At 35.8% G+C, this 27,195-nt stretch overlaps 1 protein-coding gene across 2 annotated transcripts in view; it reads right to left on the bottom strand.

The window, feature by feature from the left end:
• Nucleotides 1-27,195, bottom strand: part of LOC130236195 (ephrin type-A receptor 5) — a 197,366-nt gene that overhangs the window by 118,287 nt on the left and 51,884 nt on the right. For both annotated transcript variants that reach the window (XM_056466839.1, XM_056466840.1), the window contains exon 3: nt 16,602-17,265. In XM_056466839.1, the coding sequence (XP_056322814.1) occupies nt 16,602-17,265 (664 nt within the window). The remainder of the gene's footprint in view (nt 1-16,601; nt 17,266-27,195) is intronic.

The raw sequence follows: 27,195 nt of genomic DNA, 5'->3' as shown, positions 1-27,195 counted from the left end.
GTGTGAACTCTTGAAATGAATTTAGTTTTTACATGTTATGATTTTGTTTCTCCACTAGATGTCCTCATTTCTCCCCATGTGTTTGAGTTTAGTAATTATGTGATTCTTTTCACATGTGTCCTGTTATGTCTTGTGTATTTAAGTTGTCTAGTCTCCCCTGTTTCTTTGCTTGGTTATTGTTGATACTCGCCCTTCGTTATCGTAAGTCTTGTCCTGCCTTCTTAAAGTCTGTTTTTTGTCAGAGTGCTATGCGACTTAGCCTTTTCTTTTGTTTTCTGGATACATTTCTCCTGTTCTAGTTTTTTCAGAGATATTTTGCCTGTTGGCCTTTTTGTTCCTCCGTTAACTAAGTCTTTTATCTCTGCATTTTTTTTTTTTCCAAAATCTGGATTTTTGTTTTTTATAAATAAATCTCTCACAGTGCAAGTACCGTCTCGCTTCTGGGTTCATTATCCACCTGTGGCTGAGTGTTTAAGCACTCAGACTCTGACACTGGAGACCCGGGTTCAAACCCCGTCCCTGACAGATTCTACTACACAGACAACGACTACTACTACTACACATTCACTACTTCTGATACCACTATACCAACGACATCTACTACTTCAACTACTACTTCAAAAACCCAAACTACAACTTCAACTACAACTACAGCAACCTGAATAATGACAATGGTAGAAATACTTGTAATGATGAAAATGAGGGGATAACAGGACAAGTCAGGACAGTACTAATAATCATGGTAACAAAAGTAGAGGTAATAATATTGATGATAAGAGTGAGAAGGTGAGGGGGGGTTGGGATTTCATATTCATATTGGGGGTTGGAAGAGAACAAATAATATTAATAATAATAAGTACAAAAAGGAAAGAGAAGAAATAGAAAAATAGAAAATGAGAGAAAAAAAAGGAAAAGGAAGGAAAAGAGTAGAAGAAGAAAAGGAAGTGGAAACAATTTGCAGCAGACAAGACAATGAGAATATTGAGAGAAGAAAAAAAAATGTTACTATAATAATGATAATAAACAGAAAGTAAAAACTCAAAGTAAAGAAATATTGAAAAGAAGAATTTAGGTAATACTAGGATTAGTTATTAATAATAGTAATAATAATAATAATAATACAAAAAGAATGAAAGATTGAGAGGAGGAACGATAAACGTGATAACTATGATATACTAACATCGATAATATTAATGATAATAATAATACTAATAATAATAAAACAACAACAGCTTTCACAATAATTTGAGGTGGTGGAAGGTATAAAATCAGCATTAAAGTGTGTACTGTTTGTCAGTTGCTTTGTGATGCATTAAAAAAGTATGACGTGTGGCATGGATCAGTCCGGTGCAGTGCACAGGCTGCCATGCCCACGCCACACTTACCCTGGGAGTGTAGTATATGTAAGTATATGCAAGGATTTTTTTCTTTTTTCCTTTTTTTTTCCCCTCTCTTTCTTCTTTCCATTAAATCAAATAATTATTATTATTGTTACATTTGAAGTTATATGGAACTTGGTTATGGAAAAAAAAAATAAAATAAAAACAATAATAAAAAAAGGAGAGGAAAAACTACATAAACAAAAATAATAATAATAAAAAAATAAAATAAAATAAAATAAAAAAAATTGATAGGAACAGAAAAGGAGAATGAATAGAACAAAAGGGGAAATAAAAAAAGTATGTAAATAATGAATTATAATGTGGGAAAGTATTAATAAGATTAATATTAAAAACTTTTTGTTTTTTTCCTTTTAATTAATTTATTTTTAATTAGATTTGATATTAAAGACATATTTTTATTATTATTTATTTATCTTTTATTTATTTATTTATTTTTATTTTTTTTCTCTTACCTCTACCTGACCCCCTCACCCCCCTCCCCTCTTGTTTATGTACTGATGAAGGTGTTGTTGGGGCATGGCTTCAGGCAAAGAGAATCTTCTATGGAGATGAATTCTGTTAATACATTTTTCCAGGATGAGATGTGAATGGTATTTCTTGATTTCCAGTTCATGAGGATAGTTTTCTTGGCAATAGTTAGCGCCACCAGAAGTAATTGACCATTTGTATTATTTATATCTATTGTGGATATGTCACCTAATATGCAGAGGGAAGGAGACAATGGGATGTGACATCCCATTAAGTTGGAGAGTGAGTCAGTAACCTTTTCTCAAAATTTTTTAATTGAAGTGCAATGCCATAAGCCATGAAGATAAGTATCTGGGGTGTTTTGTGTGCAATGTGAACATATTTCTGATGTGAAACCCATTTTAAATAATTTCTGCCCAGTTAGATGTGATCTGTGAAGTACTTTATACTGTATAAGTTGTAAATTAGCATTTTTAGTCATGGAAAACGTGTATTTGCAAATTTGAGTCCAGAGTGCAGCATTGGGAGTAATGGATAAGTCTTTTTCCCATTTAGCAGTTGGTAGAACTAATGCATTGTCTGATTTTGATATCATTTTGTATATTTGGGAGAGCAATTTATTATAGTAAGATATATTAATAAACTCTGAGATTTGAGGGGGAAGGTCTAGATTGATTGATTGGTTAAGTAATTTTGATTTAATTGATGATTTGATTTGTAAATATTCCAAGAAGCAATTACTCCCAATGCTGTATGTCTGGGCTATATGCGAAAATTGTGCCAGGTTATTATTATTAAAGATATGCTGAAGTTGTGTGATTCCCTTATCTGCCCATGTGCGGAAGTTGAGTGGTTTCTTGTTAGCTACGAAATCAGGGTTATTCCAGATTGGGGTGTATTTAGATGGAGTAAGTGGGGAATTTGTGACTTGATAGAATTTCCACCAGGCTGTCAGAGTTGCTTCTATTGTTGGCATTTTAAAACAGTGATGTTTCTTGATCGTTTGACTGTGAAAAGGTAATTCTGAAATGTTAATGTCTTTGCAGATTGATTGTTCAATATCTTGCCAGGTGTATTCTGATGAGTTAGGTTTAATCCATTTGTGTATGTTTTGAAGCTGATTTGCCAAAAAATAGTAGTAAAAATGTGGTGCTTCTGATCCTCCTTGTGATTTTGGTTTTTGTAGGGTTGTCAATTTAATTCTTGGGGTCTTGTTTTGCCAGTAAAATTTTGTGATAATTGAATCTAGAGTTTTGAACCAGGTACGAGTGGGCTGTGTTGGAATCATTGAAAATAAATAGTTTATTTTTGGGAGTATGGACATTTTGGTTACTGATAATCTGCCCATGATGGATAGTGGTAAGTTCATCCAGTGTTGAAGGTCGTCATCTATCTTTTTAGGTAGTGGGGTATAGTTGAGACCAAACAACTCTGACAGCCTGGGGGAAACATTGATACCCAAATATGTGATGTAGTTGGTGCTCAGAGGGATTTGTGATGTTTGGGATGTCACATCCACACTATCGGAATGTACCGGAAGTATAGCAGATTTATTCCAGTTAATTGAGTATTCAGAAATATTTGAGAAAGTGTCAATAAGTTTTATTGTTTCTTGTAATGATGTTTGGGGATTTTGTAAGTATAATAATATGTAATCAGCGTAAAGACTTATTTTGTGGTTTATGCTTAATGTTTGAATTCCTTTGATGAGGTTGTTTTGACGGATAGCTGCTGCAAGTGGTTCGATGAATATGGTGAATAGGGAGGGAGGGAGTGGGCATCCTTGTCTAGTTCCCCGGTGTAGAGTGAAGCTGCTAGAGTGCTGCTAGAGTGATGTTAGTCCATTAGTAATGACGGTAGCTGATGGTGATGTGTAGAGAGTTTTTATCCAGTTGATAAATGACTCCCCAAAACCAAACCTCTCTAATGTGGAAAACAGGAATTTCCAGTTTACTTTATCAAAAGCTTTTTCTGCATCAAGGGTGACTATGATAGATTTGTTTTTGTTTATTGATGAGTGGTGTATTACGTTAATGAGTCTGCGTGTATTATTTGATGAGTGTCTACCTTTAATGAAACCGGTTTGATCTGGATGAAATATGGATGGCATGATTTTTTCTATTCTATGGCAAAGTGCTTTAGCAATTATTTTAGTGTCTACATTGATTAATGAAATTGGAAGATAGCTTGATGGTAATGTTGGGTCTTTATTGGGTTTGAGGAGGAGTACAATTGTGGCTGTGTTCATGGTATCTGGAAGTTTTGAGTTTTGTTTTGATTCATTTAATAAACGAATGTAAAGTGGTGATAAAATAGACCAAAAATGTTTATAGAACTCAGCAGGGAAACCATCAGGACCTGGTGATTTATTATTGGGCATAAGTTTAAGTGCATAAAAAATTTCTTGATCTGATAAAGGGGATTCCAGAGTATTTATTTGCTGTTCATTTAGTTGAGGTAAGTTGATATTGCTAAGAAATGAATTTATGTCATCCTGGGATGGGTATTTTTCAGTGGAATATAAGTTGCTGTAAAACTTTTGAAAGATCTGATTTATTTCTTCTGGTGAGTTGGTGGGTTTTCCTGCTGAGTCCTTAATGACTGATACTGTTGTTTTTTCTTTATTGTGTTTGATTTGATTAGCCAGATATTTACCAGATTTGTTACTATGATGAAAGTGTTCTTGTCGTAGTCTGTGAATAAGGAATTGAGTGTGTGCATCAAGTAGTTTATTTAATTGTGATTTACATTTTCTCAGTGTATCTTGTGTTTCTTCTGTTGGATTATTTATGTTAATGTCTTCTAGTTCTTTAATTTTCTGTTCCAGTTAAGCTTGTTGTTCTTTTTCTTTCTTTTTTTTGTAAACCGAATATGAAATAATTTTTCCTCTTATTACTGCCTTTCCTGTTTCCCACAGAAGAGATTGAGATATTTCAGGAGAGTCATTCATCTCTAGAAAGCATGCCCACTCTCTTTTAAAATAGCTGTCAAAATCATGGTCTTGGAGAAGAGAAGTATTAAATCGCCATCTAGAAATGGGTTTATGTGCGGTGGTTATATTTAGTTTTAATGTTACTGGAGCGTGATCACTAATGATTATTGAGTGGATCTTTGTTTCAGAAATATTTGATATAATAGAATTACTGGTGAGAAAGAAGTCAATGCGGGAGTATGAATGATGAACTGGTGAATAAAATGAGAATGCTTTGATGTCTGGATGCTGGAGGCGCCAACCATCACCAAGACCAAGATCACTCATGAACTGTTTTATAGTATCTGCAGATTTCCAGGTGCGTTTATTGCCGATGTTGTTAAATCTGTCTGTATTTGGATCTAAAACAGTGTTGAAATCACCTGCTATTATGACGGGGCAGTTAGAAAGATTTGAAATGGAGGAAAAAATTTTTTGAAAAAAAGGTGGTTCATCTGTGTTGGGACCATATAAATTGCCTATTGTGAGTGAATTATTGTTAATTGAAATGTTAATGATAATAAAACGTCCCTCTGGGTCCGTAACGGTAGTATTATGAACAAATGATATTTTTTTGTTTATAAGGATACACACTCCTCTCTGTTTTGTGTTGTAGTGGGAAGAATATAGATAGTACTGCGATGATTTAATTTTGTTTTGATCGGATTCTGATAAGTGAGTTTCTTGTAGAAGGCATATGTCTGCTTGTAATTTACTTAAATGATTAAAAACTTTGATCCTCTTTGCCTGGGAGCCGAGTCCACGGACGTTCCACGATAGAAATGTGATTGGTGACATATTTTAAAGAAGTACAAAATAAGTAAGTAAAAAAATAGCAATGTATGTTTATATACGAGTCTCTTGTTACTGCATATGCATAACTGTTACTGTATGTATTTGAAAAAGTGTGGAGTTGTACCTGTGTGTGTGTGTATGACAATGCAATGTTAATTTTAGAGTGATAGACAAACAATTTAAACATTGAGCTGACAAGATGTACACGGAACAATGAGCAAACAAAAAAGACAATAAGTACCAACATTAAGTTTAAATTAGGAGGGGGATGAGACCTAGGTGCAATAACAAAACCATAACTCGGTGATATGAGGGAGATGAATAGAGAGATTGGATGAAATTACGGGAGTGATGCGTTCAGAAAAGCCAGGGGGTAATGTCCTTATCACGGTATAACTGTCCATCTACAGTATGTATAATTTGTCCACTGTAATGATTGCTCGTTTTCCTTCGTTCATTTTCTGTTTTCTGATTGGGAAGAGTTGTTTTCGATGTTTGAGAATGACCTTAGGATATTGTTCGTTGAGACCGTAAGCTGTACCTTTAAGTTGTCTGCCTTGTTTTTAAACCAGTTCTTTGTGTTTGTAGTGTTCGAATTTTGCAATGATTGGACGCGGTCAGTTGTTGTTTTGTTGGGAACGGATGCGGTGGACACGATGAAAAGTGATGTTTTGTACAGTTTCAGCTGCCAGTTTAAGTTGTTTAGTCATAAAGTCCTTGATTAATTTTTCGGGGTCGTCTGGAGTTTGGTCCGGGATACCTGTGAAAACTAGATCGTCTCTCATACTGCGTGTTTGTAAGTCCAATACGTTTTCTTTCATTGATTTATTTTCTGTGATAACGGAGGTGAGCTGAGTGGAAAGTGTGTGAACTGAGTCCTTTAAAAAGTTGTTTTCTTTAGTGAGAGTGTCTATCTGTTCTTGACTAAATTCTAAACTTTGACGGAGTTCTTGGAATTCCTTGTGAATGACTTCTATTAGTGTGATTCTTCTGTCGAGTCCGGAGAGTTTATTTTCAATTGAGCGTAATATTTCGCTTACCTCGGTACAACAAGATTGTGAGGAGGGTGTCGAGTTCATGTTAGAGGGTGAATCGGCTCGTGGTCTCTTGGAGTTTGGAGCGGGATTACCTTTTTGTTTGTGATCTGGTGTGTCCATATTGCAGCAGTATGTGTTGTATTGTGCGTCAATATATTCTTGAATTTGATCCAGGATGAAAGAAAAAAAAAAGAAAGTATAGTCCAGTAGCACTGATGTAGTCCGATTTTGGATATGTGAAACACAGGGAGAAAAGTTGAAATAAAGGGAGAGAGAAAAAAAAAGTCTTCAAAAGTTGTTTGCTCTCTAGCAGACGGTATGTTAAATGCTGCATTTGGATCTGCAATTCGTTTTTCTCCATTACACTACACAACGGATACTGACTAATCTAACTTATCTGCACAAATATATTATTGTAAAGGATCCTGTAGAAAAAAAAAAAGATATATTTGTGAGGGGTGTACTCGTTTATCCTAAGCTCTGTATATATTTAAAATATAAATATGTAAATGTATTTGTTTGAGTTATCTGTGAAATCACAGTTTACACTTTTAAAAAAAATGTATTTTAATATTTAAAAATATGTGATACCCATTTAGGCGACGCAGTGGTGAAGTAGGTAGTGCTGTCGCCTCACAGCAAGAAGGTCGCAGGTTTGAGCCTCGGCTGGGTCAGTTGGCGTTTCTGTGTGGATTTTGTATGTTCTCGATGCATTCGCGAGGGTTTCCTGACACTCCCGGTGCTCCGGTTTCCCCCACAGTCCAAAGACATGTGGTACAGGTGAATTGGGTAGGCTAAATTGTCCATAGTGTATGTGTGTGAATGAGTGTGTAAGGATGTTTCCCAGAGATGGGTTGCAGCTGGAAGGGCATCCGCTGCGTAAAACATGTGCTGGATAAGTTGGCGGTTCATTTCGCTCTGGCGTCCCCGGTATAATAAAGGGACTAAGCCGAAAAGAAAATGAATGAATGAATTGATACACTTTTATAGTCACATTGAAAGTAACTTTAAAGGGCACCTACCGTAGGTTAGCCCTTTTTTCAGATTTAATATAAGTCTTTTGTGTCTCCAGAAAGTGTGTGTAAAGTTTCAGCTGAAAACACCCATCAGATTTTTTATTATACCTTTTATTAAATTCCTATTTATACATTTTTTCACTGGGTGGCGGTTTTGGTGTACTGCTTCTTTAAGGGTAGTCCTCCCCGCCCACCGTTTCTACGTGCCTTTCTGCGTGCCTTAATCTCCTCCCTCGGCAATGTCAGACAACAGACAGACTTAAAGGAAGCAGATCTCACATAGCGTTTGTGAGAAATACTACAGTAAGAACTTTACCAATTAGTATTTATTGTGCAGTTGCATGGCAGGGTCACACAAAGTTCACGCGCGCACACACACACCGCAGTAGACACACACACAGACACACACACAGACAGACAGAGCGCTCGTTTAGCTTTGCAATCTTTTTGCACACAAATGTGACAGGATACAGGTTAATCTCCACTGCTGTATGGATATCTGTTGTGTTAATGTACAAAATAAACCTGAATTAACGTCCACAAACCGGGACTGAAGCGTCTTCCTTTATAATTGTTCTGACACGCGGCTGTGCTGATGAAGTAAAGCTAAACTAAATCGCTATAATTCATTACACACATGTACTGTTTTTAAACATTTTAAAAATGTGAAACTTACTCTTGATCACATTTGATGATGATTGATGATCCTAGCGAACTGAACACACCTTCTATTCCCAGTTGCTTTGTGCACGTCTGGTCTTGTTTATATGATTATACACGTGACTACCGGGACATGTTAATACGTGCAGCTGTCAATCAATTCGGTGGGCGGGGGGACCGCACTCCTACGTAAAGTTGCGGTCGATCTGAAAACCGCTCCAATTGGTCCACCGTTTTTTATGTTGCTAAATTGAAAAAAAAGGACTGGGTGTGTTTATTTCACCCCAATATGACGGTCTATACACCATACATGCACATATGTCTGTCCAAACAGCTTGAAAAGTAGATTTTTCACCATAGGTGCCCTTTAAGTAACATTAACTGACCATAACTACTAACATTAAACTACAACACTATGGACTTCCAGAGATTGCCATATTGTAGTAAAAACAGGGTAAAGATTACACCTAATTTTACTACACTTCTAAGGATTTGTTAACTCAGTCATCAACACTGCAATCATGAATGTGTCATGAAATAACAATGACCGAAGGTACAGTATATTGCAACAAATAAATAAGTACACAATAGTAAAGGTCAACCACTATCATAAAGTCTGACTCACAATACACAACTGAACACAATACATTGCAAATAACAACCCACAACACATATCTAAAACTCTAAAAAAAAGATATTTGTGTCTTTTTAGTTTATATCCACAGTAGCTCAATCCCTTGGTATGTAGCGAGTGACCAGATCGAGTTTGACATTTGCAGCTGTACTGGCTGACAGGAATGAAAATAGAGGGAGATCATTGGAGATCCAACTCTTTCAGAAAGCTTCCGCCCAGAGAGCCTGTCTGAATCCACAGAGGGACGAACGCCGTCCACCCCCCTCCTTTACTTCTCTGTGTTTCTGCCTCACTCACACCTCCACAGGACAGGCCTGCCAGGACAGTCTCCGCCAATTAGTTTGCCATGGTCAACACTGTTCATTTGGATCACACATGGACTGGCCATGTGGAATATGGATGCATGGAGAAAGGAAGCCTTCAGTTTCTCTCTGTTCCATTATAGACTCTGTAGTAAAAAGTTGCTGCAGTGAGGTTTGTATGCAAATCTATAGACTGGCAAAAATGGAACAAAAAATGTCTGGTTGCCAATTGCATGTTTATAACAAAAAACATTTTCTGGTTTCTCGCTGGTTGATAAGCACATCCCTATTTTAGGTATATACTGAGCACATTCACAACAGTCATACTGGGTGATTTTAGAATTGCGGGAACATTTTGAGTCTCCAAGATAAACCTTCTATTATTAAAAAATACAACTTCAATGAAATTACTAATACTGGAACTACCAGAATTCTATAACTACCATATCAGTCATTCTGACCTTTCTTATATAAGTCGTCATATTGTTGTGACTTATTTATATTAAAAGCTTTTATTGAGATAGTTAAATTAAGCTTTGAATGTCTGTCATCATACATAATTCTGTCATCACTCTAAAAATATGTTATATTTGGTAATACAACTATAAATGCATAGTTAGGTTATGGTAGACCACCCCTAAATGTACGCGACTCACTTTCATTTTCACTTTCTCAAGCAGGGGAGAAGGGTTTTTCATGGCACTGAATATGTTGTTTTGAAAGACATATCCGAAGTAAAGATTTTTTTTTTCCAACAGAAAGTTGTATAAGTTGCTAGGCAACACAGGCATGCATATTTAGGGCCTTATAATTCACCTGCGCATTAAGGCGCAAAACCTCGCTATTTTCAGACAAGCACAACTCCGATTTTCATATTTATGCGCCACATTGTTTAAATAGCAAATCCATTTCTGCTACTTTGTGGAGTCATGGGTGTGCCAGTCTATAAAGGAGATGTGTTAAGGCACATTGTTGGCACGTTGCTATTTTGAGTAACTGAGAAAGTTACAACTAAATTCTGGTCTAAAGTCCATCACAGATCACGTTTGTTTTGTACCAATGCAGTTCTACACAATATCTTCACAAATGAAAAAAAAAAAGGATTTTTTTATATGAAGTAAAAAAAAAGGAAATATATGCATCACCATATGGGGCATAAGAATAGGACGTGTGTTTGGATATAACTCAGTTTAAGACCACACTTTGTTATTATTGTTAATTTAATAATTTGCTGGAAATTACAACTAAATTTAGAAATAGTTTTGAAAACAAATCTGTGCACTTAACAAACAAAATTACATATGTAGGCTAATGGATGTCTTCAGTGGAATGTGTACAACACTGTTTCCTTGTCCACAAAAGTAAAGGAGTCAAGTAAAGGCTTATTCTTTATCATCATGCAGATGGTCTATTTAAGACTCAGCTGCATCATGCCATGGCACATTTGCTATTTACATGGCGCACTTTGTAAGTGTAAAAACTGAATGCTTCACTAGCGAGAAAACAATTAAAGGGAATGGTAGACGAGACTGATTGATTTAATGCACGTTATGCGCAAAACACACCCATAACTCATTAAGAAAATAAGCACAACTCTGTTAGACCTTCCACTTACCCCAACCCTTAGTTTTGTGAGTTCATGTGAAGTGGTAGGGGTGTCCCAATTCTCTTTGGCTTGAAGGCATAGGGCTAAGGAGAAGGGCTAGATAGCTCTTAAAATGGAGATTTTTCAGGACCACACTCAAAAGCAAGGGGTAAGAAAATTTCCCAGAATACACCATCTACAACAGCAGCATGACTGCACACGGAAGTCAGAAGATGCACAAATAAGTATTTGTCATTATTAAAAAATTTTTAACAACAAACAAGCATGTTTTAATACATTCGTAACCGCTTTTGTGTTTTACTGTCATACTTAAAAAATCTATTTAAAAAATTGCAAAATTTCACTATTTACAATCCATAATAATAACTCCTGTATAGTCGTCCCACAAGATACTATAATTCACATCTGACAGTCAACACTTGAATACCCTGTCAGAAAAGTCTAGTGGCTTTACAATTTTACAGTGTCTGCTATTATGTTGTTTCTGTGTGTTTACATAGATGAATATAGCTACGGTGTAAATGAACAGTACAGTTACGATCTTATTGTCACATTATATTGTTATAATAACATCATATCATTGCCTTTGGTGATTTCCTGAAGATAAATGCTACAAAATAATGCAGATGGGATAACTACAGCAGTCACCATCATCGATCTTATATGAAGTAAGAGCTCACGATGACATATAATGTCCTGTGCAAGTGTTGTAATGCTGTCACATTTCCTAGGAGTAAAGTTGGAAGCCCTTTCCCCTTCGCAAATGAATCATTTTTTTTAACCAGTCGAACTAGTTCACCAAATTGAACTGAGTCAGGGTAAAACAGTTGCGTCTTCAGTAGGCTAATTACTTTATTACTAACTTTTTAACATGCCGGACACCTCCCTCTGACCTATGAGTTATTCACTTACTCAAACAGTACACAGACTCATTTGCTGTGAAAAAAGAGACTGTCTGTTCCCTCGTACCACGCTGTCTCATTGAGCGTGTGATTCAACCTAAGGTCATTTTTATTCTGCAACATATTTTTTAATAGCCAATTAAGCAAGGTAAAAAGTAACTCGCATTACATTTTTCTAAATGTAACTCAAATAATATAATCTATGTTTAAAAGTAATGCGTTACTTTAATCGTTACTTTAAAAAAGTAATATTATTATGTAACGTTCGTTACTTATAACACGTTACCCCCAACACTGCTCCTTTGTCTATCCCACCTATTACAGGTCTTCCAGTCTCTGCTAATGAGCTAATGATCTGAATCAGGTGTGTTTGTTAAGAAGACATGGAAAAATGTGCAGAGCTGGTGGCCCTCCAGAAACATGATTTAGAAACATTGCTTTAAAATATATATATATATATATATATATATATATATATATATATATATATATATATATATATATATATATATATATATATATATATGTATAATTTTATAATATATATAATTTTATTTCATATATATAAGTTTTACAAACTAATAATGTTCTGAACTAAATGAATGTATAATAATGATAAAAATCATGAAATCAAGATTATCTCTCGATAATTGCACCAACACATTCTACAATCAAAGATCCTCAAGGTCTTTCTTGTTGGTTGTTTAATTCCACAAAATGGAACCCTAAAAGTCATTTAGCTCATTAAATTTGTTCCACTAAATTGCAAAGAGGTACAAACTCTCATCTAAGCTATCAACCTCTGCGTTATTTCATTCCTGCTCTAGTAAAAGTCATTGTTTACGTGACTAACTGAATGTATTCAGCGCATCTCCCTAAAGAGCACCCAGGCAGCCGCTTTCCTCTTTATCTCAGGTGACTGTCATGTTTACATTAATTTTATAATTGCTCTCACAAAACATCTGAATAAGAACAGCACTGTACCCACACCCACAGCTCCGACTACTCATTGTACCATTTTGCCTGCTGAATCGCAGCCTGTCCTCCAAACAAAAGAATTGAAAGCATGTCCGACAATTTGCCTGCTGGTCTGTTTGGAAACCTGGCCAACAGCACAAACTGACTTACATTGCAGATGCACTGGACATTCCCTCAGGACAGCTCAATGGAAATTAATTTGCGCAGAAATATCACACTGCACTCAAAAAAGAACCCTTATCGCTAAGCTGCAACTCCGGCAGCAGACAAAGGAAGCAATCTGAGCAGAGGAAGAAGAGGACGAAGGCTGTGTTTCATTCACAGGACACACTGCCCTCCTCCACCACTGGAGCGTGCATCCCTCCATCACTTCCAGTCTTTTTTAGCTAAGCCATCATTATATCCTCCGGGCTCCGGATGGGGGTTGGGTGAACCGCAATAACTAAGGCCTGGGATATCAGATCAAACCTGATTTTAAAACCACAGATGTAAGGACAGTTCTAATACATTATAGTCCTCTGAATGCACATAATAGATGAGAGAGACCATGCTAATTGTAGGAACCGATTTCACAAATCTCACAGAGATGCATGTGATCAAACATGACTTCAGGAGAAAAACAAACATTGAGAACAATCAACCTTGTCAGTTGGATGTTCTAGCATGTTTCAGCAATTAAAACATGCAACATCTGGTGGGTGAAGCTTGCTCTCGGTACTATCAGAGAGATGTAAATAAGGTTTGATATTTATGATTTGGTAATAGGGAGGCTGACTCAGTTAAGAACAGTAAATAATTGTATGGACACTGCACAACGAGACAAAAAATGGTCCCTTCTTAACTTTTATGACAATTTATTAGTTGTTTGTATGCTAAAATGATGCCAAAAGTAGAACACAACGTTTTCTGAAGCTTGAATGGTTAACTCATTTACTTCTAAAATTGTACTGAAGTTTTTCTAAAGTTTAGGAAAAACTATTAGGAGACTAATAAAGATTGATTTTTTTTTTTTTTTTCAGGATTTTTTTAATGGAAGAACATAATATTTTGCTACATTGTAAAAAATGGAGGGTTCCAAACAAACAATTTGTGTTGGGACAACATGAAGGAATTAAGTTAATGTATTCATTTTTTTTAAATTTAAGTGGTTTGAACATAAAACAATTAAGTTATCCTCCAAAAGAAAACAAAGAAAAACAAGAATTGCATTATGGCTGGCCGATTAATTGAAAAGTAATCGAAATCGTCATTCCGAACCAATAATCAATCTAATTTTTCCAGGTTGATTTTTTCATTTACTTACATTACCGCGTGTGGAGTCACGTGACCCTGTTCTGTTTGTTACTATTTTGTTACTTTGCACTATATTGACGATGATTGGAAGCTGCGCCAGAGATGCCTTGAGACTACATATTTTCCATTACATCAAAATTATTATTTAAATGAAAACATTTGTTTACAAAAAATGCAAGAAATGCACTGTTTAAAATATAATTTACAGCATATAACATTTATTGTATTTAGAACAGATACTGCTTATTTTCTACTTTTTACATGAAAAACATTGAAAATAATAACTTTTGTTTCCAAAAGTGCAAGTTATTTATTTTCACTTTTTTATAAGAAAAAAGTGCCTGTTCATTTTAGGTAATGTGTGTTTAATTTCAATTGTTTAACGGGAATGTTCAATAAATAATCATGGATAGTAGATATAGTAAAATAATCATTCATTAATCGTAATCAAGTTAAGATGTTCAATTAATTGAGATATTAAATTTAGGATAAATCGCCCAGCCCAAAATTATATTGTTTCAGCTCATTTTAAGATGCAGCAAACATAATTTGTTCAGTGTAGTTATATTGCAGTACTAGTATTCGGCATCAAATGCAATTTAGGACTAAACTGGGTTAATTAGTGAGGTTAGTTTAATTAGTTAAATCATTGACAACAGTGGTGTTACAGTCACCAGTGATCTAGCTACTGCGGATCATTGGAGAACTACATTTACAAACTAAAATCGACCTCTTCGCCTGTGACTATATATGTTTATGATACTGTTTGCACTTGTGGTTGACCATCTGATTGCCTGTCTGACATTACGAAGCTTAGTTTTTCCATGCCGTGTTTAAGACCCTTGCTTTGTTTATTGACTTTTGACGTTACCGGCCTGAATCGACATCTTCACCTGTGACTAGATTACTCTTTTGAATTACCATGTATGATACTGTTTGCTCCTGTGACCATTGCCTGTCTTATTGCCTGTATGATATAAGCCTTGTTTTTCCATGCCGTGTTTCTAGACCCTTGCTTAGTTTATTGATTTTGCCATTAGCCGCCTGAACCCATGATTGACCATTGCCTGTCTGACCATTATGTTTAAATAAAGACACTGCATTTGAATCCTCAACCCCTTTGACGTTACCATATATTACAAGTGGCTTGTTCTGTGGCCAATCGAAAAATGGGGCTAATACTATTGACCCTATAATTCATTCACTGATTAATTTTCTTTTCGGCTTAGTCCCTTTATTAATCAGGGGTCACCACAGCCGAATGAACCTTCAACTTGTCCAGCATGTGTTTTACGCAGTGGATGCCCTTCAAGCTACAACCCAACACCGGGAAACACCCATACATGCTTACATTCACACACATACACTATGACCAATTTAGCTTATTCAATTTACCTGTAGTTCATGTCTTTAGACTTTGGGGAAAACCGGAGCACCCAAAGAAAACCCACGCAAACATGGGGAGAACATGCAAACTCCACACAGAAATGCCAACTGACCCAGCAACCTTCTTGCTGTGAGGCGATCACGCTCCCCACTGCGGATCCATGCTGCTCTAGCCTTGTAATAATATGGTCAATTATGGACTTATAATATCATTATAATATTGACAGGTTTTATTATCTTTTAATTTGCTTATTCCAGTCAAACTAAAATATATAATACTTTCTCCAGAATAAAAAAAATGTGAAACAGCACTGGAGAAATATTCGAAAAAGAATGACAATTTCATAGGAGGGCTAACCATTTTGTCTTCAACTGTATAAAAGTTTTGTGAAGCATATTTTGCACACTCTCACTGCATTTTTTTTATCAAATTAACTTTTCTAGTCAGCTCAATTTACATCAATCAAACTGACACCAATATTAAGTTAAACTTAATTAATTTCCTTTGGCTTAGTCTCTATTTCAGAGGTCGCCACAGCAAAATGATTCGCCTAAGTTAAAATTTTTATAACTTAAGAAACATAGTTAAATCCTGATTAATGTATTAAAGTAAGTTAAAGGAACATAAAAACCTTTGACTTGGCCTTCGATCTAGATGCAAGTTCACTACAGTAATATAAAAATGTATTCAGCCTGAAGTGGGCTACTGAGTTGGGTTCATTGTCTTATTCACGTCAGTGAATCATCTGCCTATTACCCTTAAACCTTCTGACAGCTGTTAGACTTCCAGCCCACTTCAACCATTTCCTCCATGATTAACGCCGCCTCTCATCACTGAGTCACATAAATCCTTCTAACATCCTGAGAAAGTCCCTTAAATACCTGCCGAGTGTTCTAAGTATTTCAAATACACATGCAGCCATTATGAACATTGCCAATATAAACTGGGCCTGACATAATACAAGAAAAATTAAAGCCGTAAAAACCACTAGATTGTGAAATGAATGTCACAGTCTACCCACGCCACACAAAGAGGTCAGGCTCTCATCAGCGTCTGCGACATTCAGAAAAGCAGTTCAAGGGGAATATGTCACACATGTGCGGCATCAGCAGCATCCGCATTTGCATAATAATGAAGATGTTCACCAACCTTGACAGGAGCCATTAACTTCCTCATGGCCCGCCTGGCACATGCACCTCCCGATGGGCACCAGCCACTCCCCCTCAGCGCTGCAATGCATCCTGGGAAGTTCATCGGTCACCGAGTTGTTGACGCAGGTCCCTGACACCTCCAGAAGCTGAGAGGAATCTGCCCCAGTTATAGTATCCGGGAAGAGGGCCAAATTCCTGACAACAAAAGGACACTTTTTGTAGAAGACACGAACAGACACGAGGGCGATACACGCGCCCAGGTCTTGGAAAGCCAAGTAGAAGCCTTTTTTGGTCAGTGGACCCAGATCCCTAACTTCCGTGTTTAGCTTCATGACTCTGTCTCCGAGATCAAGCTCCGTAAAGCTTTCGTCAGCCGCGATGGTGTCAATCTTTGAATACTGGCTTTCCCGAATATTCCTTCTCTCCTCATCATTGGTTTCGTAATAGTAGACGTTGAAAGTCTCCTTGCATGTACCCAGACCTCCAGGGAGACTGTTGCAGTCCCGTAGGGTGAACTTGAGCTCCAGGAAAACTCGCTGGGCACCTTGGGCTAATATCCAGTTGGTCTGCAACCAGTTGTTCTGGTTGTGCTCCATTACTTTGCACACTTGGTACGTGTGGATGGGCGCATAGTTCTCATCCACCTCTCCGATTTCTTCCCACTGAAAAACAGGAAAAATGGTAGATCAAAAAAGAGTTCTACAAACTAAATGTGGGTAATGTTGTAATGTTTACTTTCACCATTTCATTTCGGGAAACTTCTGAGATAAATAAGTTATATCTCCGAACTTTAATAATAAACCCGCAATGTCTTCTGGGACTTCTTGAGCGAGTTTTGCACCCAAGTCTTCATCGATGTCTACTCAATATCAAGAACATATACTGGAAACTTTCACGCGTCCTCCATTCTTGCGGTTTTGAGTTTTGAAACTGAACTTTGCCAGTTGATGTTGACGTTACATGCGAACACAAAAACGTAAGAACACTGAAGAATGCATATTGAGAAACAGCCATAGTTTGGGCACCCCTGATTTAAATAAAGGTATTTTTTCATTCTGTCTTTGAGGGCAAAAAGTAACTCTAAGATTAATTAATGGTATATTATTTTTTGAATGTTCCAACACCCCTGTGCTGCCTTAGGTGTGGTTGTAAACGTCTCATTCTGCTCATGTGTACCCTAAACACAATGGCAGCTGAGAGAGAAGAACATAGATGTTTCATAAACATCAAGCAAACAGCCTTGATCTTTACATTGTTTTCTAATTGAAATTTGCAGCTATTGTAATACATTTTTAGACAGTTTAAAGATGTGACGTGACAGAATGGTACTCCTCGTCTGGTGTGTGACCCACTTTGAATCTTTAAAATTTCTCTGCAAGGTGCGGATTCATCTGCTACTCTACTCTCTATTGTATTCATGTTGCTAACTTTGTGTTGTGGTTTGGAATGTTGTTCCCCTTTCTGACCTCTGAGATACGAATCAATTGCATGTCAAAGAGGCAGAGTTCTAGAACACTCCTACCGACTAATTGTTGCAAAACTTTGAATTAAAATTTGAGATTGTTTCAGGAATTCAAGTTTCAGGGCCTTTAACTTTCACACTCATTTTAAGAAGAAATAAAGAATGTATTGGCAATACAGATGAACATAGCAATTTGCAGATATTAATTTAGCAATTTCCAGATATTGTGCTTTTTAGGGTAACACATTAATTGAGTATAGTTACAAAAACATGATTGTTGGAAGTTACTAAAATTGTTTATATGGTCATTTTTAGAATCATGTTTATTTAATCATGTTTATACTTTGAGTAGTAAACAATTTAACTGCAAAAAAAATATTTTCACAACTGATCTCTTCTAATATAACATTCACTTTTATACTTTTGCAACAGAAGTTAAAGGATAGTTATGCCAAAAATGAAAAAAAATTCTCTGAATTTATTTACAAAAAAAGGATATTGGGTAAATGTTGGAAATGGTAGTCATTGGTTTCCATAGTACTTTATTCCCCTTGTCATTGGCTACCAATTTTTAAATTATCCTGTTGACGTCAACAGAACAAGCAAACTTAAACAATTTTGAAACCATGTGAGGGTGACTTCATGGGGAGTAAAGGTTAATGTTAATGTGTGGGTGGGTGCTCAAATGTGTCAAGCTGCTCCTCAATGGTCCTTCAGCAGTAACATTCATATTAAGCTGAACTGAATCAGTTTTAATCTAACTACAACAGCAGAAATTAACTACTCTGCTTCCTGTCTGATATGCTGAAAATGTTCTACAATCTGAAATATTGCTATGGCTTTTTATTTTATCTGATCATTTATGTAAAGCAGCTATGATATAATCTACATTGTAAAAAGTGCCATAAAAATAAACACTACTTGACTTGAATTAACCCTTTTTAAGAACATCCAAATCTATGGTCTGCACTGGCATGAACACTCTCATAGTATGAGAATATATATGATAGTAATTTAAGCAGATGAAAACTCATAAACTCATAAGCTTATAAAATGTGTAAAGGTGTCAAAATAGCAGTAGGGATTATTTCATCACACACATAAATGATATTGCTGCATTCCCGTAAGTTTCTGTAAAGTGCTTTAAAATGTGCCTTTTTTATGCAATGTTTGACGTAATCTCAACTAAAACATGAAGACAGAGCCGGACATTTAGTAGCTCCACCCCTTTAATAAAACAGCCTATAGCTTTTCATTTTATCACAGCTCAGTGTGACTGAGCTGAAGCGCATCAAATGAAAAGCAAATGAGAAGCGTCTTGGGTGGGACAAGTCAGACACTCTAGAGCATTTGATTAGCCAGGACATTTAATGAGAAACTGAAATATAAGGTTGTCAAAACAAATCATGACAAACTGCACGTTTAGTTGTTAAAGGGAACATAGTTTACCTCTTTTTTATGATTTAATATAAATATTATGGTTCTTCTGAGTGTGCCAGTTTAGGTTCAGTTCAAACACAATTCAGATTTTTTTATTATAATGTGTTAAAAAGTGTCATGTTTGGGGCGTGTCCACAGTTCGCTGATTTATGGGTGTGTTGCTTCACATGTAAATTAGTTTCGGCTTCCCGCCAACGTAACAAGGGGGCGGGGCCATGAGCTCACCCGCTCTGGGTTTGCAACAGTCTGACAGACAGATGGAGGAGAGAGAGGATCACCATTCAGTCGTACATGTACGACTCTGACACAGACCAAGCAGAGAGTACAAAATCATTTGTGTCTTTGTACAGTTTTACAGCCAACTGTGTGCTAGTTTCAAGTGCCGAGCTTGTACACAGAAACTAATAACCACGCACACTGAATTAACGTTGACTGAGGCACCGGATGCGCCGCTCGAAGCCGCGACACGGCACACCAGACACTCTCTGTAGTGCGGCAGATACATGAAGTGTCCCGAATCGTCGCGCCACGCATTTTTGAATTCTAAACATAGGTTTCTGCAGCGGTCCGCGGCCCAGCCGTCGACTTGAGTGTACCCTGGTAGAAACCGATGTTTAGAATTCTAAAACGCATGCTAGTTAAGATCCCAGGGAGCTTCTGGGATTGCGAGAATTGCAAACGGCTGAAGTATAAGGTAGACTCAATGAGAAGTACACATGTTTGCAAACCTACCTAAAGATACAACCAATAATTCCGATTAGAGCGATAATGTGGAGAATATTGCTCTTGTGTTGAGCCCAATAAGCCCTGCATCTAAAAATAGAGCTAGGGTGTTCCTTTAGTGATATTGCTTCGACTCACGCTGAAAATGGCGGACGTGAATTAACAAACTGAGGATATGATGACGCGCCTGTCAATCAATATTGGTGGGCGGGGGGACCGCTCTCCTACGTCAGGTAGCGGTCGATTTGAAAACAGCTCCAATTGGTCCACCGTTTTTTATGTTGTTAAATTGAAAAAAAAGCACTGGGTGTGCTTATATCACCCCAATATGACAGTCTATACACCATACATGCACATATGGCTGTCCAAACAGCTTGAAAAGTAGATTTTTTACCATAGGTGCCCTTTAATATCTTCTAAATGCAAGTTGTGTCAATATTTAGGAGGACTCTAGCTAATAATCCTTAAGACTAACATATTGATATTAACATCTAAAACATATTGTTTTAATTTCACAGGACCTTTAAAATTGTGACATTTTAAGGTTTGCACTAACTGACAGCATGTCCAGTCTTTGCATTGTTTTGATGTCTTTACTCTGTATTTCCTTACTATTTCCTATAGTTCATTTGAAAGTAAACCAAGACCCAACTCTTAAGCTCTCTTGGTCCATTAGTTTGCTGCTCATCAGGGTTCAGATGGCAGTGTTCACACAAATCCAAAATGAACCACATTAACAAAGCAATCGCACAAAAGTTTAATTTCATTTAATTGAAACAAACCTGAATAATATAAACACACCCTCATCAAACCTCTGTGTGGAAAAGGAACTGTGAGCCATTTCAAATATTGGCCAGTATTTAGATGACGTAATGACGCTCAGCATTCACGCTCATGCATGAATTTATGCATGAATTCATTCATTTTCTTTTCGGCTTGGTCCCTTCATTAATCTGAGGTCGCCACAGCTAAATGAACCGTCAGCTTATACAGCATATGTTTTACGCAGCATTTGTTTTACTTCCAGCTGCAACCCAATACTGGGAAACATCCATACACAGTCATTCACACATATATACTATCGTCAATTTAGCTTCCCCAATTCACCTATACCACATGTCTTTGAACTTGTGGGGGAAACCGGAGCACCCGGAGGAAACCCACACCAACATGGGGAGAACATGCAAACTCCACACAGAAATGCCAACTGAGTCAAATCAGCGACCTTCTTGTTGTGAGGCAATTGTGCAAACCATTGCACCATGTGATGCTCCTTTTTGTATTTATATATGAGCATTTCCAGCGTTATGGATGTGACATTTGCAGTAAAAACTCAAAACATAAATTCACATAAAAAGTTTATATTTTACTGTTTATATTTTCCAAAACAGCTGACCACAGAGAGATCAGAAAAATATCAATCTGTAAACATGTTTTGTACTTTAAATGAGGAAAATAAACATGCGTTAAGGATGTGACGAAAAAAGTCTGCGAGTTTACAGTATACAACATACTTTGTAGAAATTCTATGAATTATACTGCACAATCCCCCAAAAAATTATGCTAATCAACAGGATAAGAGTTGGCTTACTATAGAACAAACATGATTGATTTTATTTGATTTATTTTTTTGCATTTAGGAGGAAAAGCTTTGTTATGGATGTGACACCTCTGCGTTATGGATGTGACAGATGTGAAATTGCCATCAGTGTGACTTTGGTAAATCAAATTAAATTGTTTAAAAACACTGACAGAGACATTTTTGAGTATGTCTAAAGTACTGTAAAATACTTGCTTACACAAAAATCATAGAAACGGTTTCGGTATTTTGTTGAAAACTAAATTTTTTTCATGGCAAGGTTGACATTTGCATGGAATTGATCATTTATTTTTACTTTTTCATGGTATTTACTAATGCTCATGATTTATTATCAATTTATAACTTGTCACCTCCAACAAATTTCAAACAATGTGCTTTGATCAGATTCTCTGATTGAAATATATACAGTATCTAACCTTAATATGATTTCACACACTAAGCGCAATATTTTGAAAGTGCATCTTGAGAATAAATAAAAATATCAGTCACAAGTGATGTTTACCTACATTTTTTTTTCTCGGTTTACTTCACACCTAACATATATTTTTTTTCTGTTTTCTTCACACATCACTTATAATATTTAAACATAAGCATGAAGTAAAAATAAAAAAAACAAGGTCACGTTTGTTCATACTGTACTAGCACTCCCTCTTTTCTCAGGAGTCTCCTATTTTTTCCTGTGGAAAATCATGTAATTTGTATGACCTAATCAAATGTGTCCATGTTTGTCAAGTTGCCAGATCTTGTCTGAAGCTCATCACCTCACACAATTGATGAAATATTAAAATCTCGAAGCACGTTTTACCTGGTCTTACCACAGGTGGTAGATGCTAGATTTGTGCGATGGCAATAGCAATGTCACTCAATACTTAGTAGATTACTTAGTAAAAGTACTTAATATTTCTAAGCAGTTGTACTTAAAAGGTATGTGTCTGTTTAGTTGGAAATGACAAAATGAACTAAGGCAATGTTGTGGTTGTTTGTGTGTATTATAAGAAATTAATAATTATATCATTAAACTTAAATTCCATTAAACCAATTCCACTGCCCTGTATTAATTTATTCATTTTCCTTCGACTTTGTCCCTTTATTCATCAGGGGTCACCACAGTGGAATTAACCACCAACTTATCCAGCATATGTTTTACACAGCAGATGCCCTTCCAGCCGCAACTAGTGGGAATTTCGAATCCTTTTACTGACTCAGACCATTGAGTCTCTTTCATTGAGATTGTTTTTCTAATATTTCGTTTAATTTGCCAAAATATTATTAAAATGTTACGAGTTGCTTCCAAACTCATCTACAACTACACCAAATGTTGATTACACTACTAACAAGTCATAACTAGAATGATATAAACAGAGAAAATAATCATTTATTGTTTACCTGGTCTATTGTCTATGATTATGTCAGCTCACCTCTTCTGACAGGTCTTCAAATTTAAGTCATTTGTTCACATCACACTAACAGTCCCATATAAGCTTAACCAAAGCACACAGTCTGTATGAAAGAAGCCATGATTAGTTACTTCTGGTTTTTGAGTCGTTCGTTTATCACGTGAAAGCATGTGAAGAGAGATGACTCAAACCCAAGGACTCGAGAAATAAACGGATTAAATCTTTTTCCGGCTCTAAATGCATATGATTGGCTTCTGTTCTTCATGTGGTGAAAGAACAACTCAAATACCGATAGAAGAATCTAAAAAGAAACTAAACTTCTGCTCCACCTCAATAAAAGTGTGCATGTGCGAATGAACAAATTACCCCCTGAGAGGACTTAAAATAAACAAATCGTTCAAGAATGACTCACCCTCAACTCAGTACTGGGAAACCCATACACTCTCACATTCACACCCATACAGCCAATTTAGTTAGGACTGTGGGGGAAACTGGAGCACACAGATGAAACCAATCTGAACAAGAGGAGAACATGCAAACTCCACACAGAAATGCCAACTGATCCAGCCTGGACTCGAACCAGAGACCTTCCTGCTGTGAGGTGACAGTGCTAACCACTGAGCCACCATGGCACCCCTAAACCCTGTATTGAGTATATAATTATGAGCATATTAGAAAATATTATGCTTTTGTAATGTAATACAACACTGTACCTCAACTGAACCCATTGAAACACCACAACCACCACATCAAACAAAATATGGCTGTACGTTTTGCTGTCCATAGAGATGCTCAATAACAATGCATCAGGTGGCAGAGAGATTGGAAAAACAATCCGCCAGCTATAATCTGCGCAGTCAGGAGGGCTTGTAACATGACAGTTAACAAAGCAAGACCTCAAAATGCACCCAGAGGGCCCGAGCGGCCCTTCAGTGCTCTTCAAAAGCACAGTCAATGACCAGAGAGACCCTCCAGAGGCCTCATATTACCTCTGTCTGACGCTCTCTGAATGCCAGCGATTGTGAGCTGTGCGGACAGTAGAAGAACTGAAGTCTGGACCACTGAGAGTCATGTGGTATCGGCTAATAGTGTAATCTCGCAGTTCACACACTGAAAACACACTTGTTACAGTTGAAGTCAAAATTATTAGCCCTCTTGTGATTTTTTTTTTTCTTTGTCAGATATTTCCCAAATCATGTTTCATAGGGCAAGGTGTTTTTTTTTTTTACAGTATGTCCTATAATATTTTTTCTTCTGGAGAAAGTTGATTTTGGCGAGAATAAAAGCAGTTTTTAATATTTAAAAAACGTTTTAAGGTCAAGATTAATAGCAGTATTTTTTTTTGGACTGTTTACAGAACAAATTATCGTTATACAATCATTTGTCAAATTACCTAATCTTGCCTAATTAACATAGTTAAGCCTTTAAATCTCACTTTAAGCTGAATACCAGTGTCTTCAAAAATGTCTAGTAAAATATTATGCACTGTCATCATTGCAAAGATTAAAGGAATCAGTTATTAGAAATGAGTTATTAAAACTATTATGTTTAGAAATGTGTTAATGGAAAAAAAATATATTTACATGAAACAGAAATTGGGAAAAATATACATGAAGGCTAATAATTCTGACTTCAACTGCATATAGTATGACTTACTTTTAGATGTTATGGCTGGGTATTTTTTGTTATACCAGTTTTTAACAAGTCGGTAGCACGTTCGCCTCACAGCAAGAAGGTCGCTGGTTCAAGCCTCGACTGGGTCAGTTGGCGTTTCTGTGTGGTTTGCATGTTCTCCCTGTGTTCGCGGTGGTTTCCTCTGAGTACATCGGTTTTCCCACAAGTCCAAAGACAAGTGGTATATATATATGACGTCCTTCCAATACCAGGATCTGTTTTTTTTTTTTTTTTCATTAAAACAACATCCTTTTTCAACAAATGATGTTGCTAAAGAAATAACCCTTTCTACAAGTCACCTGGAGGTTATCTTTGACCATTTATCATCTTTTCTTGTAAAAACATTACAATATTATTTATTGTGTTGTTAAAATGGCCTACATTGTAACTCGTCTATAACCCATGTTATAACGAGTTGTAGTAACGCTATTTTCAATAGATTCATTTGATTTTTTCTCCTGTATAGACTCAGATGTTTAAGATGCCGACGCAGTGTTCGCATGTTAATAATGATCCCATGGACATGGCTTCTAAGTGAACTTGTGGTTTAAGTTGAGAAGAAAGTAAAATCAAACCAGTTCATTTAAATGTGTAATATCTAGCCAAAAAGCTGGATTCTTTTACAAAAGATCTTTTTAACAAGAAACTTGTCATTTTAATGAGAAAAGTATTTTAACACAATTAATATTTTGTTTAAACAAATTACCATCTCGTTAAAGTTGTTTCAACCAATTTATATGAATAGATTTTGGTATTACAGCATAATTGAGTGGATGAAATAATACAGTGGGGGAAAATGTATTCAACACATCATGTTTTTTCTTGGGAATAATGTTTCTAAAGGAGCTGTTGACATGGAATTTAACTGGATTTTGGTAAAAACCCAAACAATACAATTATAAGAAAAATTATAATAATAAATAGTAATAATAATCAAATGACACAAAGAGAAAGTACTGAACTACTGAAACATATTTAATACTTTATATAAAAGGCTTTTTTAGTGATGGCAGCTTAAAGACGCCTCTTTAACAGAGTGAACAAATCTTTATGATTCTGTGGGTTTTGTCTATGCAACTGATCTTTGTTTTGTATTTGCTATTGGATTCAAGTCAGATGATTGCTGGGCCATACAGCTTGATTTTCTTTCTCTGAAAGCATTTAAGAGTTTCCTTCGGCTGTATTTTGAATCATTGTCTTTCTGAAATGTCCACCCTTGTTTCATCCTTATCATCCTGGTAATGTAGATGCTGGACTGAAGCAGCTGATATTAATTTACAATGACAGAGGGCAGAAGGTTGCTGAAGAACTGAGAGATTCCAGTTTCTGTCTGAGCTTTCACTGTCTTTCTACACCTTTCTTTTTGTCATGTGTGCTATACTTTTTTTCTGTCATTTCATTTTATTACACATAACTTAAATTTTAAACTAATTAGATTAGTTTTCTTTGCATATATATATATATATATATATATATATATATATATATATATATATATATATATATATATATATATATATATATATATATATATATATATATATATATATATATATATTGTTATCAACATCTGGTGAAAATTTCAAGTCAACAGCACCTTTAGAAATATATTTCCTGAGAAAAATGGTGACACATATTCAATACATATTTCCCCAACCGTATATGTGTTACTGTGCAATCTGAGCCATTGAGACATTTACAAAACAAATTAAGATATTTAAGATGAAAACCGTGAGTTCCCTCATCCTCCATAGACAGCAACAGGCCTGAGATGTTTTCCAGAAAAGATGTTCTAAAACATTGTCAAAACATTCCATGTGACTTCAACTGTAATGCAACAAAAACACTGTGTGCCCAAAAAACAAACAAAATATGAATCTGTTTGTCGGGGTGTATATACTACAGGTCCATATTAAACATGACTTTTTTTTTCATTTTTGGGTGAACTAACCCTTTAATAAAAACTATCTAATTGAACAACAGAGAAAATGTTCAAAATATATTTAAATACAAAATAAAAGTTATATTGCAACAGATAAAAAATACAATAAAACCCAAGTCGCCTATTAATTTAACATTGAATAACAGTTACAGTACAAATAAAAGCAAAATAGTAATCTGGTGCAATTTCTTGGCAGAAATGTTACTACATTTTAGGGCTGGACAATAATTCGATATCAATATATATCAAGATCGATTTTTTTTCAATAACGGTGATATAATTTTTAAACTCATTTTCGGTATTTCAATATAAATTTGCATAAATGTATTTTATTATATTTATAAGATCTTATAC

The sequence above is a fragment of the Danio aesculapii genome, chromosome 10 (genome assembly GCF_903798145.1).
Source record: "Danio aesculapii chromosome 10, fDanAes4.1, whole genome shotgun sequence".
In the NCBI taxonomy this organism is placed as follows: Eukaryota; Metazoa; Chordata; class Actinopteri; order Cypriniformes; family Danionidae; genus Danio; species Danio aesculapii.
Note: the sequence above shows the minus strand (reverse complement) of the source record. Positions and strands in the feature narration are given on the sequence as shown.